The sequence below is a fragment of the Andrographis paniculata genome, unplaced genomic scaffold (genome assembly GCF_009805555.1).
Source record: "Andrographis paniculata isolate CXL003 unplaced genomic scaffold, ASM980555v1 Contig73END, whole genome shotgun sequence".
In the NCBI taxonomy this organism is placed as follows: Eukaryota; Viridiplantae; Streptophyta; class Magnoliopsida; order Lamiales; family Acanthaceae; genus Andrographis; species Andrographis paniculata.
Window position 1 is genome coordinate 1,525,454 of NW_026137610.1, and position 16,458 is coordinate 1,541,911.

A 16,458-nucleotide genomic window follows, 5' to 3' on the forward strand; every position below is an offset into this window, starting at 1 on the left:
CAGATCCTAAAAGTGGCAAAAGTCCACATACGATTGATAATCATGTTTTTTAATCATTATTAAATTCCATATTCGATTATTTAACCCTTAATTGGAGACTTAATCACTAGATTTTCGACATCATCAGTCCCGTTGACCCAATCCCTTTCATTATGCAATGAACAGACAAATGTATTCGACTCTCAGTTGTCAACTACTTTTTTTTTGTACCGATTCAGCTGTGAACAGGAAGAAATCTCATTTGTAGACCAGTTTCTCCACAACGTGCTCCCATGTCGTTCGAACCAAATCTACGCCTCTATAAAAAGCTTCTCATTACATATCGTTTTTCGATCGAAAATGGCTGTTTCTGTGTACAGAAAGAGGTCCAAGAAAATCAAGGGCGGCTTCTTCCCGGCAAGAATTCTGTTCCGAATTCCGGCAGCAGTCTTCGTGCTGACTGTGATCTACATATGGTCTTCTTCCACCACTGTCATTTCCGGCAACGTCGTCCATGTCTGCGTGTCTTCCAGAAAGCTCACAAACCTCTACTGCCTCTCCGCCGGAACTCAGCCCAGTTTCCAGCTCCCCGTTTCGTCTTCTTCTTCCACATCAGCTCCCGGCATTCTCCGAGGTTCAGCTGAATCAGCTCCTACAGCCGCCAATGGCGACGAAGAAATGGAAACTGCGTTCAGGGATGTGGAGGCGCAGCTGGAAGTGCAACTCTCGTGGGCCCGGGCCCGAGTCATGCAATGAAGGAAAAATCTAAGTGTACGACCTGCCGGAAAAGTTCAACAAAGAGCTGCTGGCTCAGTGCGGGGAGATGATTCCATGGCTGGACTTATGCAAGTTCCTGAGCAACGAAGCTATGGGGAAGACGATAGAGGATAAGAAGCTCGGCAGAGGCTGGTACAACACGCACCAGTACGCCCTCGAGCCCATCTTCCACGAACGTGCCCTGAGGCATCCTTGTCGGGTCCACGACCAGGCCGAAGCCCAGCTTTTCTACGTGCCGTACTACGGCGGGCTCGATGCCCTGAGATGGAACTTCAAGAACGTCTCCAACACTGTCAGGGACTCCATGGGCCTGGACCTCCTCGGATGGCTCCGATCGCAGCCCTCCTGGTACAGAAACCTCGGGAAGGACCATGCCTTTGTACTGGGGAAGATTTCGTGGGATTTCAGGAGGCCCGACGGGTCGTCTTGGGGAAACAGGCTGTTGGAGCTGAGGGAGATGCAGAATCCCGTCAAGCTTTTAATCGAACGCCAGCCTTTAAGCAACATAACATCAAAATTTATTTTTTATATTTATCATCAGTTTATTTATTATCGGTATTGTGTCAGTTTCGAATTTGTTTCTATTTTTTTTTTGTATTAATTCTCTCTACCGGGTATATTTGGTACATCGTATCTTCAAAGAGTTCAATTGCATAATTCAACACAAAAATCTCTCAGCATTTATTTGTCTTTATGTGTTTTTAATCTAGTGTGTAAGCTTCGCATTTTAATGTTTAACATTGGCACATGAACGACGTCGGGGTTCCTCATCCCACCTTCTTCCATCCTCGGACGGACGAGGATGTTGTCGCGTGGCAGGTTCAGGTCATGAAATCGGAGAGGAGAAGCCTGGTGAGCTTCGCCGTGGCGAGGCCTGGTTCTCCGGGCAGCATCAGATCGGGGCTGATCGAGCAGTGCACCTCGCCGGAAAATGCGGAATGCAAGTTTCTGAACTGCACGGCAGGAGAATGCGATCCGCCGGAATCGATTGTCGGGACGTTCCTGGAATCTGATTTCTGCCTGCAGACGCCGGGCGACAGCCCCACCCGGAAATCGGTTTTCGATTCGCTGATTTCTGGGTGCATTCCGGTGATCTTTGATCCCTTCACAGCTTACTATCAGTATCCGCGGTACCTCCCGAAGGAACACGACAGGTATTCAGTTTTCGTGGATAAAGAGGAGGTAAGAAGCGGGAATGTCTACATTGTTGACAGGCTGTCGAAAATCTCGGACAGGGAGAGGGAGAACATGAGAAGATACGTTGTTTATGAATTGCTGCCTGGATTGTTGTATGGAGATTTGAATTCCAAGTTGGACAAGTTTCACGATGCATTTTCAATAGCCATCAACAGCTTGCTTCAAAGAGTCAGCAGATTGAATCAAATGTAAACTTAAACATTATTGATAATTTGTGATTTACAAGATTAGAGCTCTTTCTATATCTAGAATTTATTGCAGCCTCAGATATCCCACAGTGCCACGTAGGATGTAAAAAAAAATTAAATAAAAGAACAGGGGGGAAGGAGAAGACCGGGCATGGCGGTTGTAGTCCCGCCACGTATACAATCAATAACGATGACTTCTTTCGTTTTCTGTCACAATCGTTATCTTTCTCTGCACTCTAAAGAATATATATATATATAGATGTGTGGCAACCGGAATTCCATCTGATCCGTAGCTTACTTCTAAAGCGAATCCATCTCCTCTGATCAAAGCTGCAATTTTTCTGCGTTTGAAGGAAGCCTCTGGTGATTTTTGGTTTACAGGATGGCCAGCGAATCCAGCAAACCTCAATCGATTCACGAATTTACGGTTAAGGTATTCCTTCTTTTAGGTTTTCTCAAATGTCGGTCAACGCTTTCTTCTTCATACGCGTGGTTTGCTTGTGCACTAGGCCTTCTGTTTGTTGAATTGAATCGTTTTTTGTGCTTAATTCATCGTTGCTTCGAACCAGTGTTTGTCGTGGATTATAATCAGGCTAAAGCTGAAAAATGGAACCTATATCATAAAGGGGGGGATTTTTGTCGGTGTAAACTAGGGCATATTTTTTGGTACTCCATGCCTCCGATGGTGTTCTTTTTACTGTAAAACTTGTTTATTGCAGGATGCTAAGGGGAATGATGTTAATCTGGGGACTTACAAGGGCAAGGTCCTGCTGATTGTCAACGTTGCGTCGCAGTGGTTTGTTTTTCCTTGTCCTCCATGAAAATAGCACTTGTTCTTGTTGCTTCATGCTTCCTTGTCCATTGATGATCTTGTAGTGAAATCTAAGATCAAATTTTCAATCCATGGCATCTTTGTTGATGAGAAGAACTGTTTGTGGCTGTGAAAAAATGGCAAGCTGTAAAAATGAAGATGGTTTTATCTTCGGCTTCCTATGTTATATCACAGTTTTATTTGTCTCATTCTCAACTTGAGTTTGCTAATTGGAAGCCCTGTTTGTGGTTTATGCTACCTAATTCTCATTGTCGACTCTTTTTGTTAGCTCTAATGTTAATTATGTTTTCATACTTTATGCTGCAGTGGCCTCACCAATTCAAATTACACTGAGCTGACACAATTGTATCAGAAATACAAGGATCAAGGTATGAATGCCTCAGATTTAGTTTATGTTAGTTTGTTTTATCTCCAAGGTAAACCCAGAAAATCAAATTAGCTAGATTGTTTGGTAGACCAAACAATGATCATTTCTATGTTTCTAATCGCACAGGATTGGAGATATTGGCATTCCCCTGCAATCAGTTCGGCTCGCAAGAGCCGGGCACTAATGAAGAAATACAGAACTTCGTGTGTACCAGGTTTAAGGCCGAGTATCCGGTATTTGACAAGGTGGGATTTGTTAAGCTTATTGCCTATTCTTCTGCTTACCTTTTTACTAGCAACTTTGAATGGTTTTTCTTAGCAGTGGATCATGTTTTTACAAAGCAGGTTGATGTGAACGGCTCCAATGCTGCGCCTATATACAAATACATGAAGTCAGTCAAAGGTGGCCTTTTTGGAGACAACATAAAATGGAACTTCTCCAAATTTCTTGTTGATAAAGAGGGTCAGGTCGTGGATCGATATGCGCCCACAACGAGTCCCCTAAGCATCGAGGTAAAACAGCCAATCGATAACATATATTAACTCAGTTCTACAAGGAAGCTAAGATTTCTCCATTTCACTCTTTTGCAGAAGGATATTAAGAAGCTAATGGAGAAGGCATGAAAATGAGAAACTTTCAGAGGTTTTCTGTTTGTTGTCAATCTTGAAATAACCATCCCTCCAAGGGATGGAAGATCTGTCTAGTTTCATCGCACCCATGTTTAATGATGTCGATGTCTTGACTTGTGCACACACTGTAACTCATGGTTGCCCCGATGATGATGATGATGATGATTCAGTGTTTATTGTATTGAATGACTGCTACCTATTTCGCACACAGCATTTGCTCATCCATATGAAAAGTCACCAACATGTTTGTAATAGATAAATCCATGTTCAAATTCATGTCAATAGGATCTGCACTTTCGAACAAGTTAATGGTTACATCAGGAACGAAGACAACGCTACTAAAGATCGATACCTTACCACCATAAATTCTCCTACAACCTAACACAACAGGCTTCTTTTAGTCGCGCAACCATCATCTACATCATTGCAGGGTCAGCGAGTTCTGAGTCAAGAGTTGATCGACCAAATGTACAACCCCGCATATGTACAATGGCAGCGAAAGGTGCAGCAAAGATCACCGGAATCTCATCCACTGGTCAGGTCAATGTCTTCCGGCCGGTGTCCGGGTGGCCACATACTTGCTCCAGAATTAGGATTATAACCATGTGTAGAAGCTACAGTAATAGGATTTGGAGACTTCTCATCTTTTATTTCCGATCCGGCTTTAGTCTTTCCCTTTGTTCCGCCATACACAAAACTGCAGCCCACAACCTGCGGAATCAATCACGGATTTTAGAAATAGTAAAAGATCAAATACTATTGATGAACAGTGCTAGAAGTTCAAAAAATATCGATATAAACAAAGCCTGAGTTTCCCGGTTGGCGAAACAATAGGTGAATATGAACCTGCACGGGATTTGCTGCAATGAGCCTCCCGCCTATTGCGCCGCCAATTATATGTCCATCAGGGCTACAGACTGAAATGCTTATACCACCAGTCCGGTCGCGAGGACTGCCTGTTTCAGCAACTAAGTAAGAGCCCGACAAGCACAGTATCTCAAAACGCCCCTAAAAGAGAAAACAAGCCAAATCAGTTGGAACGCTAAGCGAGTTTATAAGAGTTTCCGAACACAAAACACCATTTACATCAACTCAACAAAATTCCAACTTTGTCGTGAAAGGCGATATAAGATATTCAGAAATATGTAATCTTGGTTAAATTGCAGAACTCACTTCAACAGGATTAATGGTAAGAAAAATCATAACCTCGTATGTGACAATGCTACCGGAAGCTGTTGGATGGCGTAGCGTCACTGCAGAAACCGATCCATTACCCGACATGATACACAGAGCTCTTGGCCTCTGTCGCGCAAATGCAAGTATCTTTGCAGCAACATCCTGCGTAGAATAACAATTAGATATTCTTGGCACCCTATGTGTAAACTATTTATTGCATCCAAACATCACCTAGGAATTTCTTCATAAAACTGGTTTCTCGGTAACACAGTGATGGAAAATACCTCTCCAACTCCAATGTGCAGAACATGAGGCGCAAAGGCTACTCCAGCAGAGCTGTTCATCCATTCACCTTGTAAATAATGTAAGAAACAAATAGTCAGGTGGGCACAAAACTTGTGGAAAACTTAATATGCTGCATGTAATCAAATATGAAATCCAGAAAAGTGAAAGAAAGAAAAGAAATACTTCTCCTTTTAGGTAACTAAAAAGAAACCCAAAAATGCACAAATCAAAACTATTGTAGAATAATAAACCACTAAAGCAGATAGTTCCATAAACCATAGCAAGAAAAATCCAACAAACAGATCCATTTGAGAAACTGGATTTAACCTTCCTGAGGGTTGAATCATATCAAGCAACAAACACATAACACCAAAGGAAAGAAGCATGTAATAAGATTCCACTACCAAACAAGAAAAATATATATATATATTTTCTTTTAATTACCAAGTGGAGCGAGCTTCTGCTTCCAGCCAGTCCCCGGCGGGCGGCCTCTCCGAGCCCTTTCGCCGGGGGTCACCACGACGGCGCTGGATGGCTTGGAGGGAGGCGTGGGGGACAGCCCCAAGGACATGTTGGATCCATCAGGGCCATATTTTCGAGGTCTGCCTCTCTTCTTCTTTACTGGCTGCTCTGCGCTCTGTGCTGCACTGGAGACGACGGCCATGCTCATGCCGTGTGGAAAATTGGGGGATGGATCCTCGACATGGAAAGATCCGCTTGCAGCACCTACGCTGGATTGAACTGGGATGTTAGGGTTCGAGAGCGTCTTGAAAACAGGGGATGTGTGGATCATGCCGGAAGGACCAGAGGCTGAGCTTCCGCCCGCGCCGTGGATGTTGTGGCCAGGTCCTGGACCTCCGGACCCGCCAATCCCTCCCCTGTGGAGGTAGTATGAACTTGGCATTGCCATTCCCTCTCTCCCATCCATTAATTTACTAGCTGAAATCGAAGAGTAGAGAGATCAACAGTTTCTGAGTATTTTAGAGTGAAAGCACAACGCTTTCTGTCCAAAATTCGATGTAGGGTAGTAATCTGAAACGCCGAAGAAGTTCCAATAAAACCCTAACGAAACAGCCAAATGATTTCTAACTCAGAACTAGAAACGCCGGGAGGAAAATCGCAACTGGTGAAGTGTCACGATTTTTTATTTCTTTTTTCTGAAAAAAAAAAAAAGTTTTCTTGACACCACTCCGAAACTCGAGCAAGAACGGAGGAAGCTAAAAAGTACCGAAATTCTACAGAAACGAACTCCCAAGAACACACGTCAAAGTTTAAATTGAAAATGCGGAGAATCCATAGCTACAAAATCACCCAGAATTCCAGTGCAAATCACCCCCAACTTCAACAACAATCAAGAAAACCAAAACGGGGTACGGAGCTGCAATGGTGCAAAACCCTAGATTCAGAGAATGCGAAAGAAAAATGGAGGAGGGAACAGAAAGACGAGGAGGAAGAGGAGGAGATTGGGAAAAAGAGGAGAGAAGACTCGGGAAGAGGGCAAAGACAAAAGTGAATGAAATAGGAAAAATTTAAAAGCTTTTGAATTAAAGCAGCAGAGGAGGAATACCCTTTTCTTCGACGCAATTATTTATTAGGGTTTGAAGGGTTTTAGTCAGGAAGAGAGATCGATGAGGTGTTCCCTTCCCTGCTGCTGTAAGGATTCTTGATCCGATCCGAACCATCGATCACCTTTAAAGACATTGGGGTACAGTTGGGTGCACCCCAGTAAGTACCAACACGTCCCTTTCAACCGCCATAGCTGTTCTTAGCAGCATATTTCCTACACCACTGATCCTCATCTTAAACAATCACACACTTCCATTACATCTAGCTCAAGCTTTCCCTGTAATAAATTTTTTAATTAAGAGGTTTCTGGGGTTTCCTTTGAATTAACGATTCGTTCAAAATATGAATGAGATTAATTGAAATTGAAATTGAAGTTGAAATTGAAGTACACCTTGAATTAAAAACCAGCAAAATAAAAGCTGTACTGTATAGTCTTGTGATCGGTTTTGCTTTTGAAAGTAGTCACTGGGAATGCATTAAAGAAGCCTGCAGGAAGTCACAGAGTCAAAAAGTGTCGCTGATTCTGGCGTCATATATATACATACACAGAGAGTACTATACATACAAGTAGCTATCATCTTTCTATTGCTCCAGTATTTTGATCGTTGTAAAAATTCAAACATCAAAGATTGGATTTTTATTTTTCCGAATCTGCGTGCAATAATTTATATGGGCTGTTTGTTACTAAGCAAATATTTGGGCCTTATTTTAAAATGGATTTAAATAAAACCGGCCCAATATAGAGACCCGGCCCAAAACCAATTGTATGACGCACGCAACCATCGTTTGCATCGCAGGCTGATCTGACCGTTGATTTAGATCGGCGTAGATCACGAAGAATACGTTCGCGTAGGTGTAGGAATAATCTGCCACGTGTATCTGACGTGTCAAGAAACCACCCGATCCGTTGAAGATCAACGGCCCAGATCTAGCATATTTTTTTATTTTATTTCACCATCGGTTGAGGGGTCAGGGATGATGAGAAAATTATATTTTCTTTTCACATTTTTTATTTCTTTTATAGATTGAAAGATTTGTTTGATTGTGACAATCGGGGCTTTGGATTAGGAGGTAATGACGAAAACAGATTAAGTTTAAACGACATTTGATAATCCCACTTTTGAAAATGACTTAACAACATTACTACTGTCATTATTTCTATTTCTTGAATCCCAAAAAGGATGTTGCAATTAATTAATTCTCAATCATGATCACCAAATTGTTTAGATCATGGGAGATTATTATCATACATTATTAATTAAACATCGGATATGTCGAAAATATGTCAAATTTTATCATATAACTTAGTCTACTTATCGAAATGTAGCCATGATGCTATTGATATTAATGCAACTGTTTTCGATCGTAAATTGCGTAAAAAGTAAGGAGAAAAAGATACAATAGTGCGTTACATGTCGGTGGAAATAACAAACCAAAAATACTCCTATTACATTAACACTAAAATGCATCTTTAGTTTATTATTACTATTATTATTATTATTTATTTTATTTTATTTTATTGATTATGTATATACATACGTATGCACATTCAGTGACTTCGCTCGCTACTCACCCACTGAAATAATTTCGTGGTTGATCCTGGAAGCCAAACCTACACATGCATATGCAAAAATAAATAGACACACAATGCAATCGATAGCATCAAGAACTCTCCATCCAACCGTGCTTTGAACCAAATCGAGCTCGCCTGAAACCTTCTTTAAGGTTCTTTTCTCCTGCTGCTACATATTTACCAAATTTCCTGATATCGTTCTTTTTGCCGTTTTTTATTTGGCTATTTTTCGTAGGGAATTAGTTTTCTCTGTGTGTGGTCTGAAATGGGCATCTTTTGGTTTATTTTGGGGAATTAGGGTATTGTAAGATTTTCGTGTTTCCGAGGTTCGGATATTGTTGTTTCGTTTTGATGAGCTGAAGTTACTGAACCGAGTTCATGTTGCAGTGGCGGAAAGGGAAAGTTTGCCGGAAAACTTTGAAGCTTGGAACGTGGATTCGCAGTTGACCTGGATTTGAATCTTTGGTGAAGGTAGCTTTCTCCATGTCCAAATTCTGGCTTCGAATCGAATAATCATTCATTAGTTTATGAATTTGGGATGTTTGTAGAGGAGAACTATTATTGTCTGAATGTGTTGCTATTTTTAGTTTAAGTGTGGGTTTGTCGTCTGACTAACTAACCTTTTTTTGTCTAATCTTGCTTAGTTAAGATATTTGCATTACCTGTTTTGTCTTTTTTTGCTTCTTTTAAGGAGCTGCAGAGTAAGCTATTTTTTTGCAGCAACTTTGATGCTTCTTCATCCATTTTTGCAAGTGTTTGATGTTAATTGGAAAACTTCTGATGCTGGATTTGATGCATCATATGATATTTTTGATGTTGTCTTTCTTTTTCCGGAGATTTTAATGTTGGTTTAAAGTTTACTATATTCTGTTTGTCCGCGTTAAGGATCGACAAAGAATCGAAGTTTCCATATTTAGTTACATACATAAGAGTTTAACTAATGCATTTTTCGGGATGACAGGTAGATCGCTTTCGAGTAACGGTAAGCTACCGAGGCGCGCGGGGATCGTGGGAGTTTGTCGTTTAGATTCCGTTATAATTAAATGTTGTTTGTTGACGTATAGTTTGTGACGTCGGTTGGATAGTTTTTGAGCAGGGGAAGTCGTGGTTCCGACATTCTAGAAGTTTAAAGCCGCGTGTCTTTTAGTGACTAGTCGTCGTTTCGCAATGGGTTGCCGAAGTTCCAAGTTCACAGGGTGTTGCTCTACTGTCGCCGAGGACAACGGACCGACTCAACAAGTCGAAACCCCAGGTAGGTTGAATAATCATCTGTATTTTAGATCGCCTTTTTCTCGATGAAATGCTAACATTAAAACTTAACTTTGTAGCGTTCGAAGCAGAACAGGACGACAAAAGCGAAGTCATTGATTTGCCAGCGTTTCGTGAATTTTCTCTCGAGCAACTCAGCGTTGCTACATGTGGCTTTTCTGAGGAGAACATAATCTCCGAACATGGGGAGAAAGCGCCAAACATCGTTTATAAGGGAAAACTGGATGATCAAGAGTTGATTGCCGTGAAACGCTTCAACATATCTGCCTGGCCCGATGGCCGCCAGTTCATGGTGCATTTTTTTGTCGTATAGTCCATTAATATCGTAACTCTTTTACATTACGTAACTCGTAATCGATTTCAGGAGGAAGCCAAAGCTGTCGGCCAGCTCAGGAGCTACAAACTGGCGAATTTACTTGGCGGCTGCAGCGAAGGCGAGGAAAGGCTACTGGTTGCTGAATTTATGCCGAATGATACTCTCGCGAAACATCTCTTTCACTGTGAGTTATCCGCACGTTTGCAATCATGGCTACGTGATAAGCTTTTCGCTTTATGTGATCTGTATTTGTCGTTTCGATTTAGGGGATTCGCACGAGATGAAGTGGTCGATGAGGCTAAGGGTTGCTTATTATGTCGCGCAAGCTTTAGACTTTTGCACAAGCAAGGGGCGCGCGCTTTATCATGATCTGCATTCATACAGAATCGTCTTTGATGCTGTAAGTGGCTAAGCGTCGAGAGCATTTTAACCTTAGCGACTTGTCGTATCAATTTCCGAAACATCGTGTGAACACTGATGATATTGCAGGAAGGCAACCCCCGACTGTCGTGCTTTGGATTGATGAAGAACAGTAGGGACGGAAAGAGCTACAGCACCAACCTAGCATTCACTCCTCCTGAATATCTTCGAACTGGTATCGTTTTATTTACGCGCCGTGGATCTGTTTATCTTCATTTCCTGAGATTGTCGACTTATTTTTTCAACTTCGGGTTTTTGCAGGAAGAGTTACTCCGGAAAGTGTTATATACAGCTTTGGCACTCTTCTACTTGATCTCTTCAGTGGAAAACACATTCCACCAAGTCATGTAATTTCGCCGAAACTCTTTTCGAAAGTGTTTGTAGTAACTTGTCGATGTAAATTTTAAGCCTTTTTTTCGTGTAGATGTGATCTAACCGTATGTGTTTGTATGGTTCGTGCAGGCTCTTGATCTGATAAGAAGCCGGAAAATTCAAATGCTCGTGGATTCCGGGTTGGAAGGTCAATTTACCAACGACGATGACACTGAGTTTGTGCGCCTCGCTTCGAGGTGTTTGCAGTATGAACCGCGCGAGAGGCCGAGTCCTAAATCATTAGTTACTGCATTAATCCCTATTCAAAGGGAAACCGAGGTTTGCTTGCGTCGATATAGAGTTGTGATTAATTTTCATTAGTCGTTAAAATCACAGTTTGCATTTTCATTTTCAGATTTCGTCTCGTGAACTGATGGGCTTTCCCTGCGGTGGAGATGCCATGGCTCTCTCGCCCCTCGGCGAAGCTTTTTTAACTATGGATTTAACTGCCATACATGAAATGCTGGAAGAACTCGGGTACAAAGATGACGAGGGGACTGTAACTGAGGTTTGTTTCGGATCAATATCTGTTAAAAATGATCGATCCCCTACAGCTTCCTTTTCAAATATGTGCGAATCGAACGCAGGCAACACTGAGCTCGAAGAAAAGGGGCGACTTGGCCTTCCGGCACAAAGATTTCGAAGCTGCAATCAAATGTTATACACAGGTAAGATCGAAACGCGACTCTTCCTATAAAAACATTCATAATTATCGCAGCTTTCTGACGAAGCAATGTTTCCATGGCAGTTTATCAATGTTGGCACTGTGGACTCTGCGACTGTATTTGCTCGGCGCAGTTTCTCGTATCTGATAAGTGACATGCCGCAGCAGGCGCTCAACGATGCAGTTCAAGCACAGGTTGTATCCCCCGTCTGGCACATAGCTTCGTACTTACAAGCCGTGGCGCTTTTTGCTTTAGGAAGGGAGAATGAGGCTCATGTCGCTCTTAAAGAAGGCTACATACTCGAGGAAAAGAGGCGCCCGATTCCTTGAGGTCTGAGATCTCGCGAGCCGGGATTTCAGTATAGAAAAAGTTACAGCGAAAGTATAGATATATATATATCCCGATCATATAGACATCAAAAACTTCGATACCTGCATGCATTCCAGCGAATAATTGTGGTTGATTTCTCTTACGATCTTGAGCGTTACAACCGGCGCCATTGCGCTCGGTTGCTCTCGATCAATCCGGTGGCTCGTCGCGATGGTGATGGGAAGCTGGAGGAGATCTGCCATGTTCTTATGAATAATGTACAGTGATGTTTTATTGCTTTGCTCATCGACTCTTTTCCAGTTCTTGGTTGCTGTGTGGATAATTTATTTTCTTCCATTGCTGAAATTGCTTGTGATCGATTTCATAGTCTGCAGGGGGATAAGTTAGAGACAAGTTTGAATAAATTGCTCAAATTGTGAATTTTTATTTAGTCAGCCATCGCTTAACCTGCTCCCGTTTACTTCTTCAGCTTTGTAAATTTCTTGAATTAATCATTTTTCTTACATATATTGGAGGTGTTTGTTTCTCAATTCGAGGTCCATCCATGGAGATTCCGGCGTGGCTGTACTTGTCGTTCTGGGCCATTACAGGCTTCTCATTTCTACACCTCGGATTCAACGCTTTGGACAACACAGGACTGTCCGATTCCGTTCCCCCTCGAGCCATGTCTTTCGTCAAGCTTTCGCTAGCCATTTCCGTCTGCCATTCTTCCGGCTACGCTCTGATATTCCGGCAGCGCGTGAAGCTCACCACCCAGGTGCGATACACGTGGGTGATGTTCGGAACTGTGGCGTGTCTTGTCCACAAACCCTATATTAATTTTACGTTTCTCTGGGGAACCGCCGCTTTCTTCTTCCTCCTGCTCTGTACATGGCTGCTCGATTTTCTTCCATGGCTGACCGATTTATGCAACAGATGCGCCGCTGTTGTGATTTTTGCATTCATCTCCAGTGAGGTATTTGCTTGGTTTTGCCCTATCTACGCTTTGATTAACTTCATCGCCATTTCCCCCAAATTTTATCGGAATCGCGAGCAGAGGATCTGCGCGGGGATCCACACCGCCATGGAAGCGTCCCTGTTCATGGTCAGTGGGGAAAACTCCGATTTCTACCCTATTTTGGTGCTCCTTGTTTCGTTTTTGACTTCTTCCTGTTGGGCGGGGCTTTACGGGCTGGAACCGTGCACTCGTCTCTCCGGGGATCCTCTGTCGCCGGACCGGAGCTTCCAGAAGTTGCTGCCGGCGGTGGCGAGAGGGAAGAAGATTTTCCTGGAGCTGAAGGAGAAGAGGACGGGGAAATTGGTTGAATTTGGGGTGGGGATGCTGGGGACTGTTCTGTTTCAGAGTTTTTTCAGATTGACGTCGTTCGATCACGTGGTGGCGTTTCTGTATCTGGCGGTGGCGTGGATGGCGAACATGGCGATGCACGGCGGCGCCGGCGGTGGTGATACGGGTGATCTCGGCGTCTTCAATTTCCTGCTGGGTAACGCTGTGGTGGGTTGTACGGTGAGTCAGTTTGGACTCCGAGGTGCAACTTGGATAGCGTACGGTACTGCAGTGTTTCTGTACGGCTTGCGGCTCAGTCTGAACCGAATCACATTTGTGCACGTGGACCGTGGGACAGAGCAGGTTGTTTTGTGGTAACAAAAATTAATTTTAGAAATTCTCGAATGTTCGAAAATAAATATATTTAAAATTATTCCCATTTTCAATGTTAATTATTACCTTTTGTGGGCCTTCTGAAGTGGGCTTTGTGGAGTGTAGATTTGGATAAATTTCCGGCCCATTTTCGAAGCAGCCCTGTCCACTCTGTAATTAAATATTTAATTTTGAAATAATATTTAAAGCATATTGGTAAGTGATTTGTGACACATCTTGATATACGAAACTTTCGAGATTCACTTAATGAAATTATTGAACCCTGAGACTAATGAGTTATGAGTGACCATAAAGGGTAGGGCAGCATGCAATTAATAATAACGTTCATTATTATATTTGCCTATGGGGAATAAAAATACTTAATTTAGATACTTTAGTGGTAAGTGGCATGTACATTGGAGAATATAAATAAATATTAATATGAAATAACAAAAAATATCTTCACCATTAAGGACAAATTGTTGTACAAGATCGAGTTGGATACACAAAGTGGAATTTGTGTGGGATCAAATAATATAATTAATTAATTATATGAAGGTGGTGGAGTTAACTTACAATTATGTAGATATATTATAAATATCAACCATTAATTTCTTAATGTGCTTTCTGATCATATATACGTAGTAGTTACCAAATAAAAGACAACAGGTGACTCAACGTTAGAGTTTGCAATGGGTCGATTCGTATCGAGTTCGTGTCGGGTTGAATATTTTAAACGGGTTAAATTACTCAACCCTAATCCGACCCATTTATTATCGTATCGGGTTCGGGTTGACTCGTGTTGACTCGTATACATAATTAAGTCGAATTTCTTGATTTAAATTAAATAATTTTTTGTTGTATTGTCGTGTTATGTTAGTTTTTATTGGTTTGAGCGTAAATTAGGTTGAATTATTTAAAATTGAACTTAGTTTAAATTAATTTATGAGAAATTATTAAATTATGATTATTTTACATATATAATGAATATATTAATCAATATTAATTTATTATAATCGGGTTGTCGTGTCGGGTTCGAGTTGAGAGCCTCAACCCTAACTTGACCTGTTTGCTATCGCGTCGGGTTCGTGTCAACCCGTATACATAATCGGGTTGAAACATTTGACCCAAACCCAATTATTTCGTGTCGGGTCCGTTTTTGCCAACTCTACTCATTATGTAAGGGTTTTTTTTTTCTCTTTTTTTTTTTCCAAAATATAGTATTAAAAAAAAAATTCATCTTAAAATATCAAAATAATAATAATAATAAAATTCAAAATAAACCCAAAAGTATGGTAAATAAAATTAATTACAAACAAAAGGGGACTCTCAAATAAGGAAAATTTCATAGGTGCATGTATTGATCTTTATATATATATATATATATATATATTAAACTCATATAGTAATATTTTCTTCTACCCAATCCTCTTTATATAATACTAAATTCTATATTAAAGTTAACTTTATTTCTAAAAGAATTGCCATACCTAAATATAAAAATGAACATAATTAAACATATATATATATCACATTTACTACAAAAAAGTGTAAGCAACACTATAAATATCGACGCATATATGTATGTATATATACTAGAGCTCAAAGCTAAGACATCAATATTATCCCAACAAAGATTGTCTCCACTCAGGTGGGATATATAAGTGTCTTTCTTTATAGATTATTTTTATATTTTTATTATTTGAATTCTACAATTTTGGCAAAATATATTTACAAATTAAATATTACATAAAATATTGTTAAAATAAAAAATTTAAATCTTCAAATCTCGAAAGAAACATTTTGGTTTAGTTTGAGAAGATTTTATTTAAATTTTGTATTGATATGATATTTTGTAAATATATATATATATTTTTTAAACACAAAATTCAAATAGTAAAATCCGAAAAAAATTATATCAAAGAAATACACCCATACTCTCCCGCCCCACATGCATGGTCTCAAAGAAATTGTAATAGATTGGTAAAAAAAAAAATAATAATAATAATATTATTATTATTATTATTATTATTATTATATTTGTGAATGAGTCCATGTAAGATGGAAAAGTGTAACATTTATTTGGATTTAGTGGAATCAAAAGTAAAATGTCTAGTAATCTTTGGGTAAACAAAAATAAATTAATTAAAGTGATGATTTTTGAGATATTTTAAATTTAGATTTTTGTTAGAGTAGTTTTGACTGATTTATATTAGGTTTAGTTAATTTGGATTATAATATGATCCTATCAATACAATGCAATTTTTTGAATTTTCGTAAAAATTAATTATAACAATGATAAATTGATGGTGGAGTTTTTTTAATGCATATAAATATGCTTGTTTATTTAGATGTGATAAAAATAAAAATTACTAATAAATAGATTTCACCTTAAAAATATATTTCAGTAAAAAATATTGCGAGTATAGAGCCGACCATAAATGGAAATAGAAAGACAACAAAACAAACCCTGGTTCTTTGTGTGAATAATAATAATAAATTTTAAGCTGATGTAACAAAAAATGAACTATGGAAGAATGTAAATTGAATTCATTTACTATTATTTGTGTGGGGTGGGTCACTTGAAAATTGAAATGGATGCATGCAGCATGCCATGCACGTGAGGTTTGATGAATAGTGTTATTAGTGGGTATTTATTTTATATACTTATATATTTATTAGGGCCGACAAAGGGATCAGGTCGAGTTTAGGTTCGGGTCAGGTTAAATGGGTTACAAAATTTTTTATTTGAACTTGACTCGTTTAATTAAATGAGTTGATATTTGCAACTTTAACCTGACCTTTTATTAATCGAGTCAACCTGAATTTTATCTATATAACCTGTTTAAGTCTAAAATTTTTAAATTTTAATTTAAGATTA

At 40.0% G+C, this 16,458-nt stretch overlaps 3 protein-coding genes and 1 pseudogene across 3 annotated transcripts; 3 read left to right on the top strand and 1 right to left on the bottom strand.

Moving 5' to 3' along the window:
* Positions 1-88: 88 nt before the first annotated feature.
* LOC127265663 (xyloglucan-specific galacturonosyltransferase 1-like) lies at positions 89-2,221 on the top strand (annotated as a pseudogene).
* A 187-nt stretch (positions 2,222-2,408) lies between these two features.
* LOC127265662 (probable phospholipid hydroperoxide glutathione peroxidase) lies at positions 2,409-4,155 on the top strand. Its single transcript, XM_051295582.1, has 6 exons — positions 2,409-2,574; positions 2,861-2,937; positions 3,280-3,341; positions 3,467-3,585; positions 3,685-3,852; positions 3,931-4,155. Exons 1-6 carry the CDS (start codon positions 2,524-2,526, stop codon positions 3,961-3,963), a joined length of 510 nt encoding a protein of 169 aa, XP_051151539.1. The 5' UTR covers positions 2,409-2,523; the 3' UTR covers positions 3,964-4,155.
* A 41-nt stretch (positions 4,156-4,196) lies between these two features.
* On the bottom strand, positions 4,197-7,493 carry LOC127265660 (AT-hook motif nuclear-localized protein 5-like). Its single transcript, XM_051295580.1, has 7 exons — positions 7,388-7,493; positions 6,998-7,273; positions 5,875-6,369; positions 5,430-5,497; positions 5,176-5,307; positions 4,816-4,977; positions 4,197-4,680 (listed from the first exon to the last, which is right to left on the bottom strand). The coding sequence occupies exons 2-7, from the start codon at positions 7,110-7,112 to the stop codon at positions 4,495-4,497; spliced, it is 1,158 nt and encodes a 385-aa protein (XP_051151537.1). The 5' UTR covers positions 7,113-7,273; positions 7,388-7,493; the 3' UTR covers positions 4,197-4,494.
* A 1,120-nt stretch (positions 7,494-8,613) lies between these two features.
* LOC127265395 (serine/threonine-protein kinase BSK8-like) lies at positions 8,614-12,307 on the top strand. Its single transcript, XM_051295171.1, has 13 exons — positions 8,614-8,721; positions 8,957-9,040; positions 9,531-9,551; positions 9,655-9,821; positions 9,898-10,130; positions 10,203-10,338; positions 10,421-10,554; positions 10,644-10,749; positions 10,836-10,921; positions 11,037-11,225; positions 11,302-11,454; positions 11,534-11,614; positions 11,695-12,307. Exons 4-13 carry the CDS (start codon positions 9,737-9,739, stop codon positions 11,938-11,940), a joined length of 1,449 nt encoding a protein of 482 aa, XP_051151128.1. The 5' UTR covers positions 8,614-8,721; positions 8,957-9,040; positions 9,531-9,551; positions 9,655-9,736; the 3' UTR covers positions 11,941-12,307.
* The last annotated feature ends 4,151 nt before the right edge of the window (positions 12,308-16,458 follow it).